General features: G+C 42.1%; 1 protein-coding gene across 2 annotated transcripts in view; it reads right to left on the reverse strand.

The window, feature by feature from the left end:
• The window catches only part of hdac7a (histone deacetylase 7a), a 56666-nt gene extending 38844 nt beyond the window's left edge, over nucleotides 1–17822 (reverse strand). The window contains exon 1 of one of the 2 annotated variants that reach the window (XM_026153494.2): nucleotides 17552–17822. In XM_026153494.2, coding sequence (XP_026009279.1) covers nucleotides 17552–17570 — 19 coding nt within the window. In that variant the 5' untranslated portion in view covers nucleotides 17571–17822. Of the gene's footprint in view, nucleotides 1–885; nucleotides 1971–17551 lie in introns of those variants that run through there. The other variant, XM_080295313.1, reaches the window with a different exon arrangement.
• Nucleotides 17823–19994: the final 2172 nt, after the last annotated feature.

Genomic DNA, 19994 nt, shown 5'->3' on the forward strand with positions numbered 1-19994 from the left:
CCAGCCTTAAAGAGAGAGGTGACAACGTTTCTTGCAGGTGTGTGTTAATAGATTTCACCACTGCCATGTGCTGGCACTTGGCACAATGTGAGCTGCTCATGTGATGTATCAACCACAGGTCTAGTGCACTACTTTGACCCACATGTGGATAGAAAAGATGAGAAAAGTGTGTGGTGGTCTGGGCTGTACCACGCAAGCACGCGCGCGCGCGCACACACACTCTCACACACACACGCGCGCGCGCGCGCGCGCGATAATCCCAGTCGTAGAAAAGTACGCGAACAGTGCACCTGCACTTTAAACTGGGTTGCGGAGGTGCTGCTGCTAAACTGTGATGCTGGCCGACATCTGCTCAACCTCACTGGGGCCAAAAGTAAATAATATTTGAATCTTATCTTAAGAAATGACTGATAAGAAACGTAGGTTTGTGGTTAGCACACCTCCGGCAGTTTCAACAAAGCACTCCTTACTCTGTTTAGGAAGGCAGACATTATTTACGTGATTTACAGCTTGTCAACGGCACTTTGCTTTAAAGTCACTTTCTTGCTTCATAATGACTTGAGCTGTAATGCAAATCATGTTTTAAAACGACTGTTGGAGTTGATGGTGACTTTATGTAACATATATGTACAAAAGACTAATGAAATAAATTAAAGCTCGAGAAAAGTACCAAATTTTTTTTTTAAAGTTTTCGTCAAAGATGCGCGCGCGTGACACTTTTCCAAGCGCTCGCGAGCAATTAAAAGAGTGCACCTGCGCACTTAGCTTAACGCCATACTGCACCTGCCCGACGAGTCGAAAGCCCGACTCAAAACAGCCCGAAATTTAAGAACATTTATCAAACTTTCAGCTGCTCGGACCGTGTCAACACCAGCGCTTGCCTACCTTGTAAACTGGAGCCCGTTTACACCTAACCGCCCCTTCAAAGAGTCCAGTCACACTTGAAGATAATCCAACTTGTATCGGAGTCTGTTTTTGAAACGTTGAACAAGTAAAAAGAGCCAAAAAGCTGACGGAACGTGATGGAAGCGAGATGGAGAGGTCCGCTGGTATTGTCAGTGAAGCCTGTACTGACTGAGGAGCCGAAACAGGAACTTATCGGAGGCAAGTTACAGAGAAGTAAGTCCGGCCCCCTCGAAGCCCTGCTCCCTCCCCTTCGCTCTCCTGCTGACAGAAATAGCAGGCGAGGCGGGCCCCACCAAAAATAGCCTTGACTTCACACAGGACCTTCTTGACTATTGTTTTCCCGCACCGACTCACTCCCTTTAAGTGCACGCTCCGCGTTTGACTGCTCGTAACTTGTATGGCGTTCTTAACTTTATTTCTTTTTCTTTTTTTTTCTTTTTTTTCTTACTTTTTCTTACAAATAAGATGGGGATTTTGTGCCACATAAAATAATAGCTCCCTCTCTGTGGCTCCATCTGCTGTCAAGAACTTCCAGCAGCAAGCAGAGTGACTCGGCTCTGGGATCTCCAGGGTTCTTTTGGAGGCCCCCAGAAAAAAAACCAAAACAAAATTAGGCTCTTTTTGCGAACATTTACTATTTGTCATAAATGCTTAAATGTTTCCAAAACAACAAACAACCCACACAGTGTTATTCATGTCAGGATACGGCAACATGTGACCCTCCAAGATGAGACAGATGTTGGTCAAAATGGAACTTCCATCACTACAGCACTGACTTGCACAGATCTGCTGTGCAATACCTTTCTTAGCGCTCACTTTATTTATAGTACAGTGAATATAAATAGTTGTCCTGCATATTGATTCCTGAGCTTGTACTTACAGTAAATTACATACTGTTGAATAGCGTTTTCAAACGCCTCATACCCCCCACTCCATTAACTTTGTCTGTCTGTGGTGTAGGTGTGGACAAGAAAATCTCTGATTACAGTCATACACCATTGAGCTAATGTGCAATGAAAACCATTATAGCACCGAACAAATTAGCTTGTTTGGGTGCACATTAAAACTCGAGTCTGTGTGAGTTTCTGCACAAAACCATAAAAGCTGCAAGTATTTTCTCAGGAAACAAAAACAATTTTTGAACCTGGTTTGGTTTCCTTTGTAATTCTGATTTCCTGCCTGCAGTGCTCAGTTATGAAGCTATTTCAGATTTGTTTCCTAAATAACTTATATAGACCACTATCACAGTATTATATAGAATCACAAAGGTAAGTATTAGAGATATTTCCTAACAAAACTGAACTGTGGGAGCGCAGGAAATAACTTTACATTAATCTTTGGAAATTAATCTGCAGTTGGAGCTGAAGCTGAATAACATTCATTGCTGTCCCAAAGAACAGCAGGAAAAACAAAGTAAGGCTGTTTAAAGGGGCCCTCATAAAAAATGTCTCAGATAGTTTCTATGTGCCAAATTACCAATGCCATATACTGTAGTCTCGATTCTACAAATACAAATGACTTTACTTGCTCCTGTACGTGAAGAATGTAAATCTGTGTGTTTAAAACTGCACCCGATTCACTCGTGTGGTAGAGCAAGCAGGAAGTCTGTTATGAAAGAAAATGCAGTCATGTAGAAACATGGACATTTTGTGTAGTTTTTCAATAGCTTGTTCACGCTAATTGAGTATTAAGTGTGAACAAGCTTCCTATTGTGCTTTCAAGTATGTTGTGCAGAAAGAGAGATCATGGTTGCTGGTGGCTTGACGTGATCAGTCCTGCTATTTATGGGAAAAGACTTTATCCATAATCCTCTCTTTAAAATGCTTAATTTTCACGAAGAACTTTGCTTTCAGTCATCATTTGTCAGCTGTTTTTGATGAACTTTTAAGTATTACAGGCATAACAGTAAAAATAACTCCACTGTAATCGGTGCACACCTTGCCTTGATACAGCAGATACTGCTAATATCAAAAGAAAACGGGGGTAATTAAGAGCAGTTACGGTTAAACAAGGGATGTGGCAGTAAATAAAGCAGGCTGACATAATCCTTAACAAAGTTGAGTCATAATAGACTTTTACAGTTGAAACAGTTAAAATCAGGGTAAAACTATCCAAATAGATGCTCTCGAGCTATCTTTATTTTCCCTCATAATAACGAAGGACTGAATGTTTGTAATTCTCTCCTGCGGTAATGCAGACTACTTTTTTTTTTTTCAGAGATTAAAGACACTAAGTTCTGTGCAATGTTCAGATGTGCAGATACACATTTTTTTCTTGACATTTTCAGACCACCAAGGAAGTAGAGCATCCTGTCAGTTTTCAAGCGCACACACTTGCAGTACAACACGCTGCTGTGGAAGCCTGCGTGACGCAGGAACATTGCCTTGTCAAATCTTATAGCCCAAAGTCTTCCTAGAATCAAGAGGCAGTTTTCTGGTAGAGGCCACTGACAGTGAATCGCACACATCCTCGCGTCACAACCACTCCACTGTGGTCTGCATGATTCAGTAAACCTCTCTGGCCCTTTTCTACAATAATTTGCAAATCTGTAATTTCTCCAGGGTAGCACCATAAAAATCAAACCTCTGTTTGTACCTGCAAAACAAACTTCCTCCCAGAACTTCCTGTCAAACATTCACATTTAGAAGACATTTTAAAACATAAACTAATACACCAAACTGCTAGAAATTAGTTTGAATTATTATTATTATTATTTTTAAATAAGGCCGCAGGGAATGTCTTCATGCATGGCGGAGGTGCTTGGAGACGCTATCTACTCCCTGTTTTTCTCACTCTTCTTAATTCAGCACCATCTGTAGAGTACCGTTTAAATTTTTTTTTTTTGAGTCAGAAACTGACATTTATAATAAGTTTCACAAGCACTTCACAATGTTTTTCCCCACTTTTAACCGTCCTTTTTGTTTCCACAGAGCACGAGCGTGTGCAAGCGTTTTATCCTTTTTCCGATCTCAGCGTAAGCCAGGTCAACAACTGATGTTTAAGACCAATATTGAAACCAAGAAACGAGCGCTCTGTCTGCTGCTGCTGGTGGTGCTTCATCGTCCGCTCGCTCACCCTCGGGTGGCTCTTTGAACGGGGGGAACCCAGCACTGTTCCCAGAAACCCTCAGTGTGTGGGTGTATCTAACGATATAACGGTGTGTGTGAGAGAGGGTTGTGTCCTGTGTGTTTGTGTTTGCATCGTTTATGCGATTGTGCGCGTTCAAAAAGTGTGTGTGTGTGTATGTGGTTAGTCCATTCAATTACACAATCTAGCATGCAGTCTGAATCACATCCGGTTTCGAGCTGAAAATAACCAAACCACAGGGTGACAGAAAAGCAGCGCAGCAGGCAACCGCCCACAGGGAGAGAGGAATAGATACATATGCATACACACTCTGTCCAGCATTGGTCACTTGGTATTTTTCACAAACAATAATAGGAACTGGCGTCTATTTCAGTGTGCTATGCTTTGATTCCTGAGATTTTCAAATCAAAATGATTTCACATTTTTGTAAAACTCATCGCATGTATTAACGCTTTTGTAAGAAATCAAATAATCCATGTTATCTTCTTAAGATACAACAGGGGATAACACAGCTATGAAGACAGTGCAGAAAAATGATGCAATGCACATCAGGTTTTTTTTTTTTTAGAAACATGATCAGTCATCCTTTAAGATGTAAATTAATTTGAAATGACATAGAAAAGTTTGACGTACGGCTCTTTTTTTTGTCAGTTTAGTATATGGGGCAGGATGTGGTCAAATGTGTGCTACAAAGTTGCCTCCCACCTGCAGGGATGTGCTACTGCTAAAGCAACAACATTTGACACAAGAAGTGATTCTTCACAAAAACAACAATAAAAAAATAAAGAATGTGCAAAACTAAACTGGAGTCCTCACAAAATAAAAGGCAACTGATTAAATTCATTTAGGATGCTTTAAATGTCATCTACTTTACAGGTAAAGTGGATGTCTGTCTGTGTGTATGTGTGCGTTGGGTAACTTGGGGGAGCCTTTGCTGTGAGCATCTGTGTCTGATACTTGATCTACCATGTGCAGACAGTGTGTCGTTAAAAAACAGCACATGCTCTGGTATAAACACAAATGAGTCTGTTGTGCGTAAGAGGGAATGGTATGACCCTTATTTCCACTAATTATGAGAGACAGCAGTCTCAGTAAACTGGTTTAACATAGTTAAAGTCCGAGCTTACAGATACTATCAGTAAAATGGAATTAGTGGAGGCTTAAGAGAAAACGAATAAAGGAGTGAATGTTGAAGGGAAGGGATTAAAAAGTTAAAGGAAAGTCAGGAAGAGGATAAGAGGACCTGAGCAGTGTGGTTTAGGAGATAAGCGAGGGGAAAAAAATAAGACAGATAGGATGAGAGAAACGGAGAGAGCGACAGAGAGAGAGGCTGGGAGCACTGTAATAATGTTTGGCCTTGGTCTGCCAGCGGGGTCCTTCCCCTTATGAAGCCAACAAGAATGTGAGGAATGCTGCATGAGAAGAGGGAAGGAGCTGAGGGAGAGAAAACAGAAGAGGATGATGGGAATGAAGAAAAGCCAAGGAGGAGGAAGCAAAGAAAGGTATCCAGATGAAGACGGAAAGAGGGAGATGGGAAGATGCAGAAGAGGGAGGGTAATAAGAGGAGGAGGAGGAGGGGCAGACGGGGAGGAAAAGATGTATTATCTTTAGTGGGGCTGTGTAAACACAAGAACAAAGAGGATAAAAATAATAAGGCTGGAAAATATTTGGTAGGAAAAGCACTGGGATTTTATTTTTGTGAATATTGCGGACATAGATGTATGCACACAGCCATGTGTTTGTGTGCGTTTACATATTTTCATTTCAGAATTATCTTTGCTAGTAATTTAAGCAGCTAAAATTATATATGTGTAACATACTGAAAATGCTTCCCCCCCACCATGTTTGAGTCTGCCTTAGTCTGGTGATCATCAGTTTCTAATCATGATATAAAGACAGAAACCTTCAGACATGCTTTTTAAAGTTCCACCAAACTGAGCACACAGAAGAAATGCATTTCTTCACAAATTTAAGCTCAGAGCCTGCATTCTGAGTTATACCAGAAACTGCCAATACCCCACCCACACCCACACAAAAAAATGCATTAGCCACACATTCAAAGCATAAAACAAGAAGCTTTTATAAAAGGTCAATGTATATGTAAGTAATCCCTATGATTTGAAAACTCAGACATCAAACTGCTCCAGTTGTCCAGATGTCCTAATTTTAGAGGGATGAGATGTCCTTAAAATCAGCGGTCACCAACCTTTTTTGTGCCACGGACCGGTTTATGTCCGATTATATTTTCACGGACCGGCCTTTAAGGTATTGTGGATAAATAAACAAAATAAAACCAATACCGGTACCAAAAAAAGAAGATTTATTCATAACACACAGAAAAAGACCCGGGGAAAAAAAAAAAATGCTAAAAACCAATAAAAACCCTGAAAACCATACATTTCACACCCGAGCCTCAACTCTCGCAGCCCGATATCTGGGCCAGATATATGGCCCGGGTCCATGGGCCACGGGACCACAGGGGTTGGGGACCGCTGCTTAATATGGTCTTCTCAGGCAAACAGAAGCCCCGCCCACCTACTATTTAAGCTTGTGAGGGGCAACCAATCAGAGAAAAGATGCTTAAAGTAGTTGTTTTCAAGACAGATGATAAACTGAGACCCATTCATGACACATAAGGATTATTTTGAACTCTAAACCATATAAAGCTATTTTAGTAAAGGACAAGAGTAAAAATATGGATGTGGAAATTAGAACAATGAGCTTTCACTGTTTCTTCATTTCGCTCATGTATTAAAACACGGACATGTACGTTGATTTACGATGTTATTCTTTTTATGTTCATTGTATCACTATATATAGGTATATGAGGTGGCAAAAATGGCTGTGCATAAATACTAAATAACTAAATAATTGATTTATATATTTATTGTTCTTCTTCTTCCAAGCTACATATTCATTGGTAATCAGGGTACAGGCATTATTAGCGCCACTTTTTCCACACTTATTTACAGATGACAACACAATTCTCAGACCCCAAAGTTTCACTGTACTAAAAGTACTTTATCAACATGAGTTTAGAAACAGAGTACACATAATGTACACAATATACGTATAATGTAGATCTAATGTTTTAAGCCACCATTCACATAATATATATATGTGAATGTCAAATTTATATAATTTGAAAAGCTCAAATTATATAAATTATAAAATTAATTTTAAAAAGCTATTTAGATGTCGACAGTGCTGGTAACCTGGGCAATGTATATAATATAAGTTTAATCCAGATTGATTACCTGTCTAGGAGGAGTTAAGGAGGAGCAGACACAAATGTTGCAGTCGTCATAATGGGTCTGCCTAGCCCAACATACTGTACATACCTGCACACAAAGGCAGTATGACTAGACTAAAACAAAAAAGGACACAATGTTAAAAAGCAAAACCTATAAAAAATGTCAGCAGATGTGAAAGAAACCACAGACTCAGCCGACTTAATGCACCGAGGAAGACTGTTCCACATTTTAGGAGCTACAACCTAAAAAGTGTGGTTGCAGAATGGGGAACAGCTGAAAGACCTTGATCTGATAAACGGAAAGCGCGACTGCTGTAATAAGCTTTTGGCAGTTCTCCTGTATAAGCGGGGATAAGGCATGAAAAGGCATGTGCACTAATAAAATTTTGATATGAATTCTGAATTTCACTGGAAGCAGAGATGGGAAGCAGGGATCAAGGCTGATATGGAGTGGCAGGTTTTGCAGATTTTTGTTAGCGGTCTAGCTGTTGTGCTGTGGACCAATTCATATGAGGAGTGAGTAACAATGAGCTGCATGGGAAACCATGTATTAGGAAATCCAAGCTGTAGGTCGATAGCACAGCGTTGATTGCAAAATCATTCTTAATTGAAAGAACTCTTAATGATATGAGAATAAAATGCGTAAAAAAACATAAATATAGATATAGAGATAAGAGATAAATATAGAGATATTTAGAAATAAATATAAACATGAGAAGTTTGCTTCCTCTTTATTGTTAGTTAATTAGGTTGTCTTTGGGTATTAAGAGTTGGGCAAAACAAGAATCCTGAACACATTCCCTTGTGAAGATTGTTACCTTTATATATTATCATTTACTAAAGATTTATGTTTTTATTTTATAAAGTCTATTTTAGGTTTACTCTTAATTTACTTAATTTTGCTGTGAGTCTTAAATATTTACGTTTTTTCCAGCATCAGTTTGTTAGTCCCGTTGTTTTACATGAGACTGTTAGCATCTTCAAGCAGAATCCTAATACATAAATAAGCTAAGCACATACATTATATACAGTACAGACCTTTGAAAGTCTTTCAGGTTTTATTCATGTTGTGTGGACTGTATTTATCCAGTCACATTATAGGATGTCTTTGTTCTGGGGACTTGCATTTTTTGTTAGTTAAAAAAAAAACCCTTTGATTAAGATCAAAGTGAGGGAAGTTCCAGGAAATTAATATACATCTTTCTACTTTCAAATTACAGATATGTGTGAAAAGACTGAGGCTGAACCAGTGTCTGAAAGGACTCAGTGCATGGAAAGCTTCGGTGACATATGCAGTCCACAGAAACACAATGGATCGCTGACAGGCATTTTCCGCAAAATAGCAACAGTGTCATTTGTGCAGTCATCACTAACCACCACTGAAAGGTAAAACAAAGAAACAGTGTTACTTTTTTTCCAGCTTTATGTGCAATATCTCATCATCCACTTCGGTCTAAGAGGCATTACCACACACACCAGTCGTATAGCATTATTTATCTATACAAACTATACATATAGCATCTTTAAACTGCAGAGAAACTTTTATCAGCATTTTAAAAATCCGAGCGCTACCAAAGCCATTAAAAAAACTAAGAGATCTGTGAGAGGTTTAATGCAGAGCAACAAAAGATGGCGGTAAGTACTTGAACACAAAGACGGTTTTGACTAAATGAATTACAGCCTCTCTTTTGGACGTTTGATCTGGTTTGATTGAAAGTGAACTGAGGTCAGCTCCGGTGACGGCACAAGAGGAGTATATGATGAAGGACCGAGGATCCCTTAACACCCCGAGGACGTTTGGAGTTATGGTAAGTTATTCAAAACACCACAAGAAACCATAGCTACCACAAGAAAATCCCAGGGATGTCAGCAGCCAGCTCACACACACACACACACACACACACACACACACACACACACACACACACAAGCACATACGCACACACACACACACACACATATACAAAGCCTCAAAACGTAAAGTCAAATCAAATCAAAACTCAGCCTTATAACACCCACCGTTCTGAACAACAACAAGCCTGAGAAGCGTGAGCGTGTGTGTGTAGGAAACACCCAGACAGGCCAAAAATAGCTCTACTCTTGTTCCCCCTCTCTCGCTTTCAATCCTTCGCTCATTCGTTTCGCTCTCCGTCTGTCCCTCTGTGTTTCTCTGTGTGTCTTGTTTGTGTCATGATTAACCACGGGTAGGAAAAAAATAAGTTAATTTTTCCATATGGAAAATGTCACCCTCTTAAAGAGCGCACTCGAATGTGAGAATATCAGGCTGAGTATGTGATTCAGCGAACGGAGAGAACAATGACTATACTTTGGCATAACTGTTGCATAAGGGGAAACATGAAGGTTTTCACAAAATGGGAAGAATTAGTTGGTTGAAGTCTGTCTGACACGTTGAGCAAATGAGGCAGTTCTCTGAAGAAACTGTAGAAGATCATAAAGTAGTATTTATCTTTTTTTCCCCTCTAAATTCCTGTCAAAATAAAACAATCCAGGATAGACTAAAATAGCTGCTGGCACACTCTGGCCATGCACATACAGTAAATTATGATTGGCCTGTGTTTTCCTGCATCTTTTTCACAGTGCTGTCACGCTCACGGATATTTAACCGGGGTCCAAAGCATTGTGGCAACTTTGTCAGTTTGTTTAGATTTAGTATACCCAATTACAAGTGAAGCAGCCCCTGTAAACAGAAGTCACATGGACTCACGAGGTGTTTACCGGACAGTTTTAGTAACCTGTCATCCTGCGTTGTTACTGATTTTTTTTTTTAAACAAATATAATTGCAGTCCTTGTTAAATAAGCAAAACAGGCTGGCATGGTTTTGTTTCTCGGACAGTGTCAGCCTGGGCTTTGTTAAGCCAGCTGTGTGTATGCTTAAAGCATCATTTTGAATTATTAGGGTCTTGCTTTCTGTTATAGTAGAATCCTCCTCACTTACAGTAAATATGTGAAAACAAAAGGGAGCTCCAACAACAGAATGGGTTGTAAACAAGCCAGAGTTTAACCTGGTTATTTGAACCACTTCAGTTCAAGGTAAAAAAAAAAAAAAGAAAAAGAAAGAAAAAAGTCTTTGAATGTTTACAACTTGTCTAATCTGGAACAAGAAGCTTCGAAGATCCTAAGGCCCATAACTATAAGCTCATCGTGCAGCACAGAACGAGACAGTAACATCATTTACATGCAGATACAGATCAATGTCCCCGAGAACATATGTGGTTGTCTGGTCACATCCATTTTTAGACGGCTGGGGTATGTACCATTTAGACCTCTCATCTACATAAAAATCATCTGTGAGAAGCTAATGTTAAGATTGACTATATGCCTTTACCATATACTGATATTGATAGTGTGATCTCCAGACACAGAATCATGCATTCCTTTTAGCTGCACAGAGAGAAGATGCAAACTCCACACAGAGCAGGTTTGAGCCAGTATCCTTGCTTTGAGGTGAGCGTACTAACCACTGCACCGCTGTGCTGCCCCGTGCCAGATGGGACAAAGTTGGATATCTGGATAAGAAAATGGCTAGACAGATGTGCCGCCATTAAAAGACGAGTACATTGTGGTCATAAATTGATGGACATGGTCAACAACAATAACCAGAGAGTCTGTAGCATTCAAAATTGGTACTAAAATATCCACACCATTATGGCAGCAGCCTGAATCTTTGAAGGCACATTGGACACGTGCTTTGGTGTTGTTTATACCAGATTCTGACTGTATCATTTGAATTACACAGAGACTCATCGGACCATCTTTTCTGGTCCGGTTTTGGTGAACCTGCTTGTATCCTCAGTTTCCTGTTCTTAGCTGACAGAAGTGGCACCCGGTGTGGTCTTCTGCTGCTGTAGCCCATCTGCTTCAAAGTTTGACATGTTGTGTGTTCAGAGATGCTCTTCTGCAAACCTTGGATGCAGTTTGAGTTACTGTTGCTTTCCTATCAGCTTGAACAAGTTTAACCCTCTGATATCAGCGATGCATTTTCTCCCACAGAACTCCTGCTCAGTTGATATTTTCACTTGTTCAGGCGATTCTCTGTATAACCTAGAGATGGTCATGTGGGAAAAGCCCAGTCTTTGGAACACTTACACCAGCCTGACTGGTAACAACCACCACATTCAAAGTCACTTAAATGGCCTGCATTTGTATAGCGCTTTTCTAGTCCCTAAGGACCCCAAAGTGCTTCACACTACATTCAGTCATTCACCCATTCACACTCACATTCACACACTTAAATCACCTTTCTTCCCCATTCTGATGCTCAGTTTGAAATTCGGCTTGGCCAACGTCTACATGCCTCAATGCATTGTGGTGCTGCCGTGTGAGCATGTCTGAGTTGAACAGGTGTGCCTAATAAAGTGGCCGTGAGGGTATACCATACTTTACTATCACAAATGCGCTTCAGACGTTCTCCCTTCATTGGTTTCACAACAACACGTGGCAAAGAAGCAAATGAGATGGTGACACCTTTGAAGCAACAAAACCAAAAATCTTGTGCTCTCGGTAGTTTCCTGCTATTAGATGTCTTGACAAACCACAGTACTGGTTTTCTTAGAATTGCCTCACAATTTCTGGCATTGATTGCGCTTGTAAGTCATTGTTCACACCGGTTCAAATGAAGGAAAACATGTATAAAAGTGCCAAGTGCCGTCTGATACAAATACCTTTAATATATGACAAATTTCCATTAATTCATTTTCCTCTTCCATAAATGGGGCTTAACTGCGACTGAATAACAGTTCTTTCTGAGTAGTAAGTTGTTGATATCAGTTTAAGGCATGACTGACTGAAACAGAAGAGGGATGATTCATTGTGTTTTTTAGACACTGTCTGGTTAAGATAAGATCAACTTTGCTACCCCTGTAGGAAAATTCCCTCTAGCTGCTGAAGCCCCTGAAACAAGTGGATAAAAACATCATACAGCTGTCATCGCACACTTATATAAAACACTCAGTGTGCTCCGAGTTCTGCTGAAGAAGAAGAACATGAAGTAGGCACATACATCAGCTGTCTGCCACCGATGACTGATGAACTTGTGTTTTCTCAGGGGTTTTCATGGAAATGTTATACCTCTGCTTACTGCTGTGCCTTTTGTGGGAATTTAAGACAGAGAAGGAGAGGGAGAAGGAGAACCAGATGGCTTTTCCTTGCAGGATATCCTGTTATAAGTTGAGCTAGCCGGGCTCTATCTGACCTCCTCACCCCTCTTGACCCTTAACCCGACCGCAATTTAGGTTCATATCTCCGCTGTTTCCTAATCGCCCAAATGTCTCAGCATCCTTTGCTATGGCATTGTTGCTTTCTCTTCTACTCAGCTGCTTAGTCAAACTCACAAGTAGCTGCCTTTGCCACTCTTCTGTTTATTTCATTAATGTTTTTTCCCCCTTCTGACTTGTGTGGTTAATTACGAGAAAAACCAAGTTATAATGCTAGGCTTTAAATCCAATATCCATAACATTTAATGACAAGGGCCACAACCTTTAGCATCAATCCACATCCCAGGTGCAAATTATCTTTTTTTTCACCATCTGGAAAGTGCAGACAGTCATAGTATATGGCAGATGGCTGCTCCTCCCTGAGCCTGAATCCATCTGAGCTTTCTTCCTCTTAAAAGGGAGTTTTTGCATCCCACTTTCTCCATGTGCTTGCTCGGACTGCTACAAGGTTATCCGATTGACAGGGTTTTCTCTGTATCATTGTAGGGTCTTTGCCTTACAATATAAAGCTGCTTGACTGTTGATGTGATTTGGTGCTATATAAATAAAATTGAATTTAATTGAATTAATTTAAAAAGTAGATGTGTCCTTTTCTCATTATGCAAATTTCTAGCTCGTAAAGTTTAGTAACATGAGACCTCATCCACTTCTGTCACTTAGGCAACTCATTTTCCACCATGCAAGGGTTATGCGTGAGAGATGATGAATGATTTTCATAGATATATAGACACACACACAGACACACACACACACACACACACACACACACAGAAAACACTGGAAAATAATAATAATAAGAGCAGCACTATAAAAACTCTGTGTGTGTGGTGTTTCATACTTAGTCGCTCTGACTTTCACAGTTCCTGCTTTCTCTCTTTTTTCTTTTCTTTTCTTTTTTTTGCCTGTCCCGTTTGGCTCTTCAGAATTGTTGTCTAAAGGCAAAGAAAGATGCCCAACGGATTTACTTTACCAAATGGACCATCCCAGCCTTGCCATAATGGTCTATTTGATTCACCTTTTATTGTTTATTTTATTTTATTTTATTTTCACTTGCTAAATACGGGACAGACTTGACTGGGGAAAAGAAAGTGGAGAAAGAAAGAGGGAAAGAAAAACAGTGGGGAAGAGGGACGGGGATAAAGGGCAAAAACCAACAAAATAAGCAGACAAAAAATACATATATCAATCACCTGGATCACCTGTTGAGAAAGAAAAAAGAGAAAACAAGCAGAAGAAAAAAAAGAGCAATATAATAAACAACATCATTGCGATGATCTATGGGAATATAACAGTAAATACTAAATATTAAACATTATTGTGCAGCACGTAAGATCGACAGCGCACAGTGTGCTTTGAGGTAGGAGCCAAAAAGGGTGTAGTTTGTGTGTGTGAGCACCCGTGTGTACACCTGTGAGCATGAGCACGCTTGTATTTAAAAGGTTCCTTCATGTAATGATCTGCTAGAGGGTGTGGGGGGGCCACAGCCCCGTCCTCCAGGGCATGAAGCAGGTATGGAGGAGATCAGAACTCCAGACATCTAGAGACCCTCAGAACACAAGAGACCAAGGAAGACCAAAAGAGGGGCAGCCGTGCCACTGTCCCAGAAAGAGCTGAGGAGAGCCCCAGATAAGGGGTCACTCAGCAGCCGCGGAGCAGAAGCCAGGGGGGTTGCAGTGACGTGTCCGTGAGCTCCGCCGGCAGTCAGCTGTGCCAGAGTGACCGAGCCCCAGGCCGAGAGGCCGGGGGCACCCCACCCCTGAAGTGGCCCGAGCGAGCCCCAGGCTCCAGGCCCCGACAAGCAGCCACCAGGAGTGAGCCGGTGTGTACCTGGACGCCCACCCCCGGACACAAAGAACCACCAATGCACCGACACCTGAGGGTGTCTGCCACTGGCAGGGGAAGTGGTGGGGGGAGATAGGCCTCCATACCTTGGAGGGCCTGAGATGTCCCTACAGAGGTGGCGTCTGATACCCAACCTGACATATAGACACAGACAAACAGGCACACACAGATACAAACATCCATTCTCACCCTCATGCTCTCATATGCAATTACTCAACACTCACCCAACGTGGAGACAGACATAAATAGACACTGTACACACAATCACACTCCCCAAGCGTACTCTACGAACTGGGTCTAGGTACCCTTGCCCCTGGAGGGGGGAAACTGCACCCAGACCCAGGTAGTGTTACCCTTTTCCCTGGGGTGGAGAGAAGCAGACCGCCCCGACTCGGCAGCAGCAGGGAGGCCCCACTTTCCAGACCCCAATCGGACGGCCAATTCCTCCTCCTAGCCCCCCCGCTCCAACAGGCAGCAGAGAACGGGGGTGTGTGAAGACTCCAAACCTCCCTCCGCCCGCTGTGTTCCTGCTTTCTCTTACAAATCCTTGATTCAGAATTCAAAATAATTCCACTTGTTTTTCTGGCCATGTGCGTCACTCGCTGAAAAATAATATCCTCCTAATACTATCTTGGAACAAGTTTTTAAAAAACCCAACTGAGTGGGTCTAGGATTATTTGATGCCAATACTTTCCCAAATCAAATATATTTTTCTCAGTATTGCTGCTGTGTCCATCTGTCTTTCCCTCTTTACCTTGTTTTCAGTTAGTGAAGATGTTGTTCAAGCAACCTTTAAAAAAAGAAGTCATGACCTCACTTGGCAGTGCAAATTTAAAACACGCACACACAAAGATATCATAACATCATAATAATCTTAACATAATCAGAACAAAAACAAGTAAGAAAACGGAAAAATAACCCTTCAGGTATCGTTTCTGCCCTAATGCACAACTTTTTGTCTTCCCCATCTTCTCTTTATGTCACCTCTTTCTCCCTCTCTCTCTCTCTGGCTCACACCCAGCCCTCCCACCCACCAGCGTAACTGGAATCCATTAGCTGATGAATGGTTGTTTGTGTTTTTTTAAGCTCAACAGCGCCTCCATCCACATCAGTGGCCACAGAGGGTGATAACAAAACATGCAGCGTGATTAGGGAAATAATTAGCCAATCATCCTGTGACCTGCAAGCCAAGCCTGAGGTCAAAAAGACGCAAACCAGGCTGCTTCCCAGGTGCTTTCCCATGAAAATCAGTCAGGAGGCACAGCTGCGAAGCAAATGCATACTGGGGTCATTGTGAGCAGACAGCTTCCAATCACAACACATGCGCTTCTTTGCCTGTATCCCAGGCTCGCTGCGATACGGCTGAGAGTGCGAATGAGGATCCCAGTGGACTCAGTGCAGAGTTTGCCCAGGGAGGCTGTGGTGGAAATCAACACTTCCTGCTTCCTGTGGCGAGAGGAAGTGCTACCGTCGCTGTCCCCTTATCGCTGGGTATCCAGGCAGAGCAGAGGGAGGAAGGCAGAGCAGGGAGGGAAGAGGAAGAGGAGGAAGTAGAGGAGCTGGAGGAAGGTCATGCAGGCTAAACAAAGGGAGAGGACTGAAGAGACTGACTGGGTTGTGGCTTATGTTCTACAGGGTTACATTCTGGCATTAAATTACTTAGAAAGCAGTAAATATTTAAAGGTGGTGAGTGATGAGAAAGAGGAGAACATGTGTAAAATGTTTGTTACTGGCTTGTAAGGCGCTGCTGATGGACAAATCAAATTTCTTTCTTTTTTTTTTTTTTGTGATATCAGCTTTTTGCCTGTTTTGTTAACCATCAGCCATAATCTCTCCCATGGGACAAAACAATAGCCTTTGGCTGTGACTTGCTGTGACTGAATCACAATGTTGCACAGTCTGTGCTTTGCCTGTGCTTCTTCCACAATGCATTGATACTGTTTTATATTATGCAACATGCAATTCAAAAATGCAGCAGGGCTTCCCCATTCTCTTAGTTTTATGTTGTCATGTTACATCTAACATGCTGGCAGTTTATCCACAGGGAAGCAGAGGGGAAAACAGAGGCAGGACGTGACAAAGGATATTTAAAGAAAGAAAAGGCAGAAGGAAAATGATAGCGGCATGTGTCTGTAAATGCAACAAGTTGGATGCCTTCCACAGACTGAAATCAAAATGTATCCACTTGCATTTTATGGTGAAGGAGCAGGAGAGAGACAATGAGAAAGACAGAGGGAGTGAAGGGGGAGAGAGATGTTTGGGATCAGGGTGGGGAAGCTTTCAGCACTTGGGATTGTCCCAGATGGACACAAGCCGCTCCCTCCCTTTATAAACAGCCTCCTCTCCTCTCCTCTCCTCTCCTCTCCTCTCCTCTCCTATAATGCCTGTTATCCACAACTCAGCTCCCACTTTGCACAGATTCTGGGACCCTCACCAGAAAATATGAACAAATTGACACTTTTTGTTTTTCTTCTCTTTCTCTTTTTCTGACAACTTCTTCTGTCCCCCTGCACTAGCACCACCACCGCCCCCAATCCCTGCCATTTCCAAAGTCAACACACCACTAAATGCCGGGCTGACTCACTTCCACTGTGGGTGGCTCTGTTTCCAATTTTCTCACTACCCCACCACCTTGGAAGAAAAGAGAAAACTTTTGTCCAGAAAAAAAAGTAAGCAACCAGTGCAAAAGGAAGATCCATTTTTCCAAATTGCTCAGTGCTAAAAGGGACAAAAACTTGCACGGAGGTGCAGAGAGAGAGACGTGGAGCGAAACCGTACCATGCTTCTCCCACTTCTTTTGTGGCTCTGAAATAGTTATCGCCGTTTCCCTTCCTTTCTTTCTCTTTAAGAGAGCGTGGGAGCGCCCTCAGAGTACTGCAGAGAAACCACGGGGCTCATAACAACAGGAGGAAGCCGGTAACTTGAGTAAGTTGGGCCGGGCAGAAAGAGGGGGATACGGAGAGGAGGTGGAATGAAAGGAAAGCAAAAAGACAGAGGAACCTTCTGCAAGCGTTTTTATATCTTGAAAACATTAAAAAAAAAAGTTCGCAAAGCTCAAAAAACGCAGAAACACACCACACATTTGCAAATAATCTGCTGGATTGCTGACAGCATTTCCCCACACGCAGACCCAAAAACACACACACATACACACACATATAGACACACACGGACACTTTTGCATTTGCATGAAATCAGACAGCTTTCCCAAGAACAGGACTGCCTTACCAGTCTGCCTTGTAAACATTCAGCGCGAGGAGTGCTTCACAAAGTCCCATCAGTCATGTTCATGTACAGTTCCAGAAAGTGGTGAGGATTCTCCAACATCACACACACACACAAACACACACATGCAAAGGCACAGTATCAGTTCCCTCTGTCCAAGAGTTGAGAAAGTGAGGGGCCGCAACAAAAGGCAACAGAGGGAGGGAGAGACTGAGGGAGAGAGAGCGAGAAAGAGAGAGAGAGATTAACCCCTCTGAGCTGACTGGTGGACTCTCTCCCTCCCTCCCTCCCTCACACACACACACACACACACACACACACACACACACACACACACACACACACACACACACACACACACACACACACACACAGAGTTGGTTTTGCCGTATCACTGACTTCTTGTGTTTTCTCTCAAGTGCCAAGAGGAGGAAGGGAGAGCAGAGGGAGGGCAGAGACAGAGAATGTGTGTGTGTGTGTGTGTGTGTGTGTGTGTGTGTGTGTGTGTGTGTGTGTGTGTGTGTGTGTGTGTGTGTGTGCGCACACTCATGGTCATGATGTGTGTGTGTGTGTGCGCACACTCATGGTCATGATGTGTGTGTATGTGTGCTTGTGTATTTTAAGGTAGGAGGGACTGGCTGGCTCAAGTCCAGAGGCAGCTAGCCTGGTAGAAAAAGACAATAGCAGGAAACACTATATCAGGAGGCAAAATACCAGCACAAAAATAATTAACAGACATTGAAAAACAATGACATCCACAGTGGAAAACACAGCCTGCAGCCTGCTTCGAACAATGATAGTGGAAACAAAAAAAAAACGAATGTATTTTTGTTATTCTAACCACAGGATATAAAAACACTATAAGAAAAAAAACAAAAGAAAAAATGTACACAGATCAAAAGCATTAGCTGTAACGAATGTAAAAAAATGCCGCTATTATTTTTGTTGGCGCAACATTGGATGCAAAAATTATAAAAAAAGTGCATTGCTGGGTCTCAGCTTCTTCTGACAGTTCTCAGCTTCTTCTTCTTTTTTATTTGCATCATTTTAAAAGTTGTGTACTTGTGCACCATCACAGGCATGTAGACACACATTCCCCACGCAGTCATGACTCCCACACAAATCTCACCACCACTCCCACACACACACACACACACACACACACACACACACACACACACACACACACACACACACACACACACACACACACACACACATTCCCTCAGCTATAATCATATCTGGTGATAAGAGCAGCTTCCCCCAGCGGTTACTGGTTCTCCAGGCACCGACCACAGTGTCTTACAATGGTCCTGTATTCTAAGCCTGCGCTGATTACACACACAAGGAGCTGCATTACACACTGCTAATTCAATTTCCTCCCCTCGGGGTCAACCTTTGTGTGAGTTTATGTGTGTATGTGAGTCCATAAGGAGGAACTGATTAAGAACCTGATGAAGAGACCAAGATCCAAACTGTGTGTGCGTGTTCTTCATCCACTTATTGCAATTTTGCATTTCAAACAATACACTTAAAGCTGTTCTGTGCTGGAAAAAAAATATCCCAGTTCACTGGGATCCTAAAGCACTCACAGATTGCTGCTCACTGTTTCCATGTGCTGTAATACGATGGCCCAGTCGCCACAGCAAATATTTAATGGAGTCAGGTAAGTCTTGTTCTAAAAGCAACAAGTGATACTGTGTTATATAGAAGTACTTAACTAAAGTACATGCTTTTTTTTTGGAACCAGTTGGATCCATTGCTGCTATAATGTGGACATTTTTACTTTTTTTCCAGTAGTGCAATAACACAGAAAAAGAAATCAGATGTAGAATAGCACGTCACAAGAAAAAGCTATAGAAATCATTCACTTCATACCTCCAAAATTAAAGATACATCCAAGTGAAAAAGAAAGTTTTCACAGTCCTTAGAAAAATTAAGCACATCCTAATTTACACAGTAAGTACACACAAAATGTAAGCCGCCCCTCTGTAAAAGCAGAGGTTAATGGCCTGCATTTGTATAGCGCTTTTCTAGTCCCTAAGGACCCCAAAGCGCTTCACACTACATTCAGTCATTCACCCACTGGTGATGGCAAGCTACATTGTAGCCACAGCTGCCCTGGGGTGCACTGACAGAGGCGAGGCTGCCGGACACTGGCGCCCTCTGACCACCACCAGTAGGCAAACACGGGGTTAGTATCTTGCCCAAGGATATTTGGCATGCAGCCAGGAGGCAGCCTGGGATCGAACCACCGACCTTCTGATTAGTGGCTGACCTGCTCTGCCACCTGAGCTACAGCCACCCCTGAGGTAGCATGTCAAATGAGGCCAGAGTGGAGATGTTTGGCTTTAATGCACAGTCCTAAATTTAGTGAAAAGCAAACACAGAACATCAGCAAAAACACTTCATACCAACTGTCACGTACGGTGATGAAGTGGTGATG

Source organism: Astatotilapia calliptera, chromosome 20 (genome assembly GCF_964374335.1).
Source record: "Astatotilapia calliptera chromosome 20, fAstCal68.1, whole genome shotgun sequence".
Taxonomy (NCBI): domain Eukaryota; kingdom Metazoa; phylum Chordata; class Actinopteri; order Cichliformes; family Cichlidae; genus Astatotilapia; species Astatotilapia calliptera.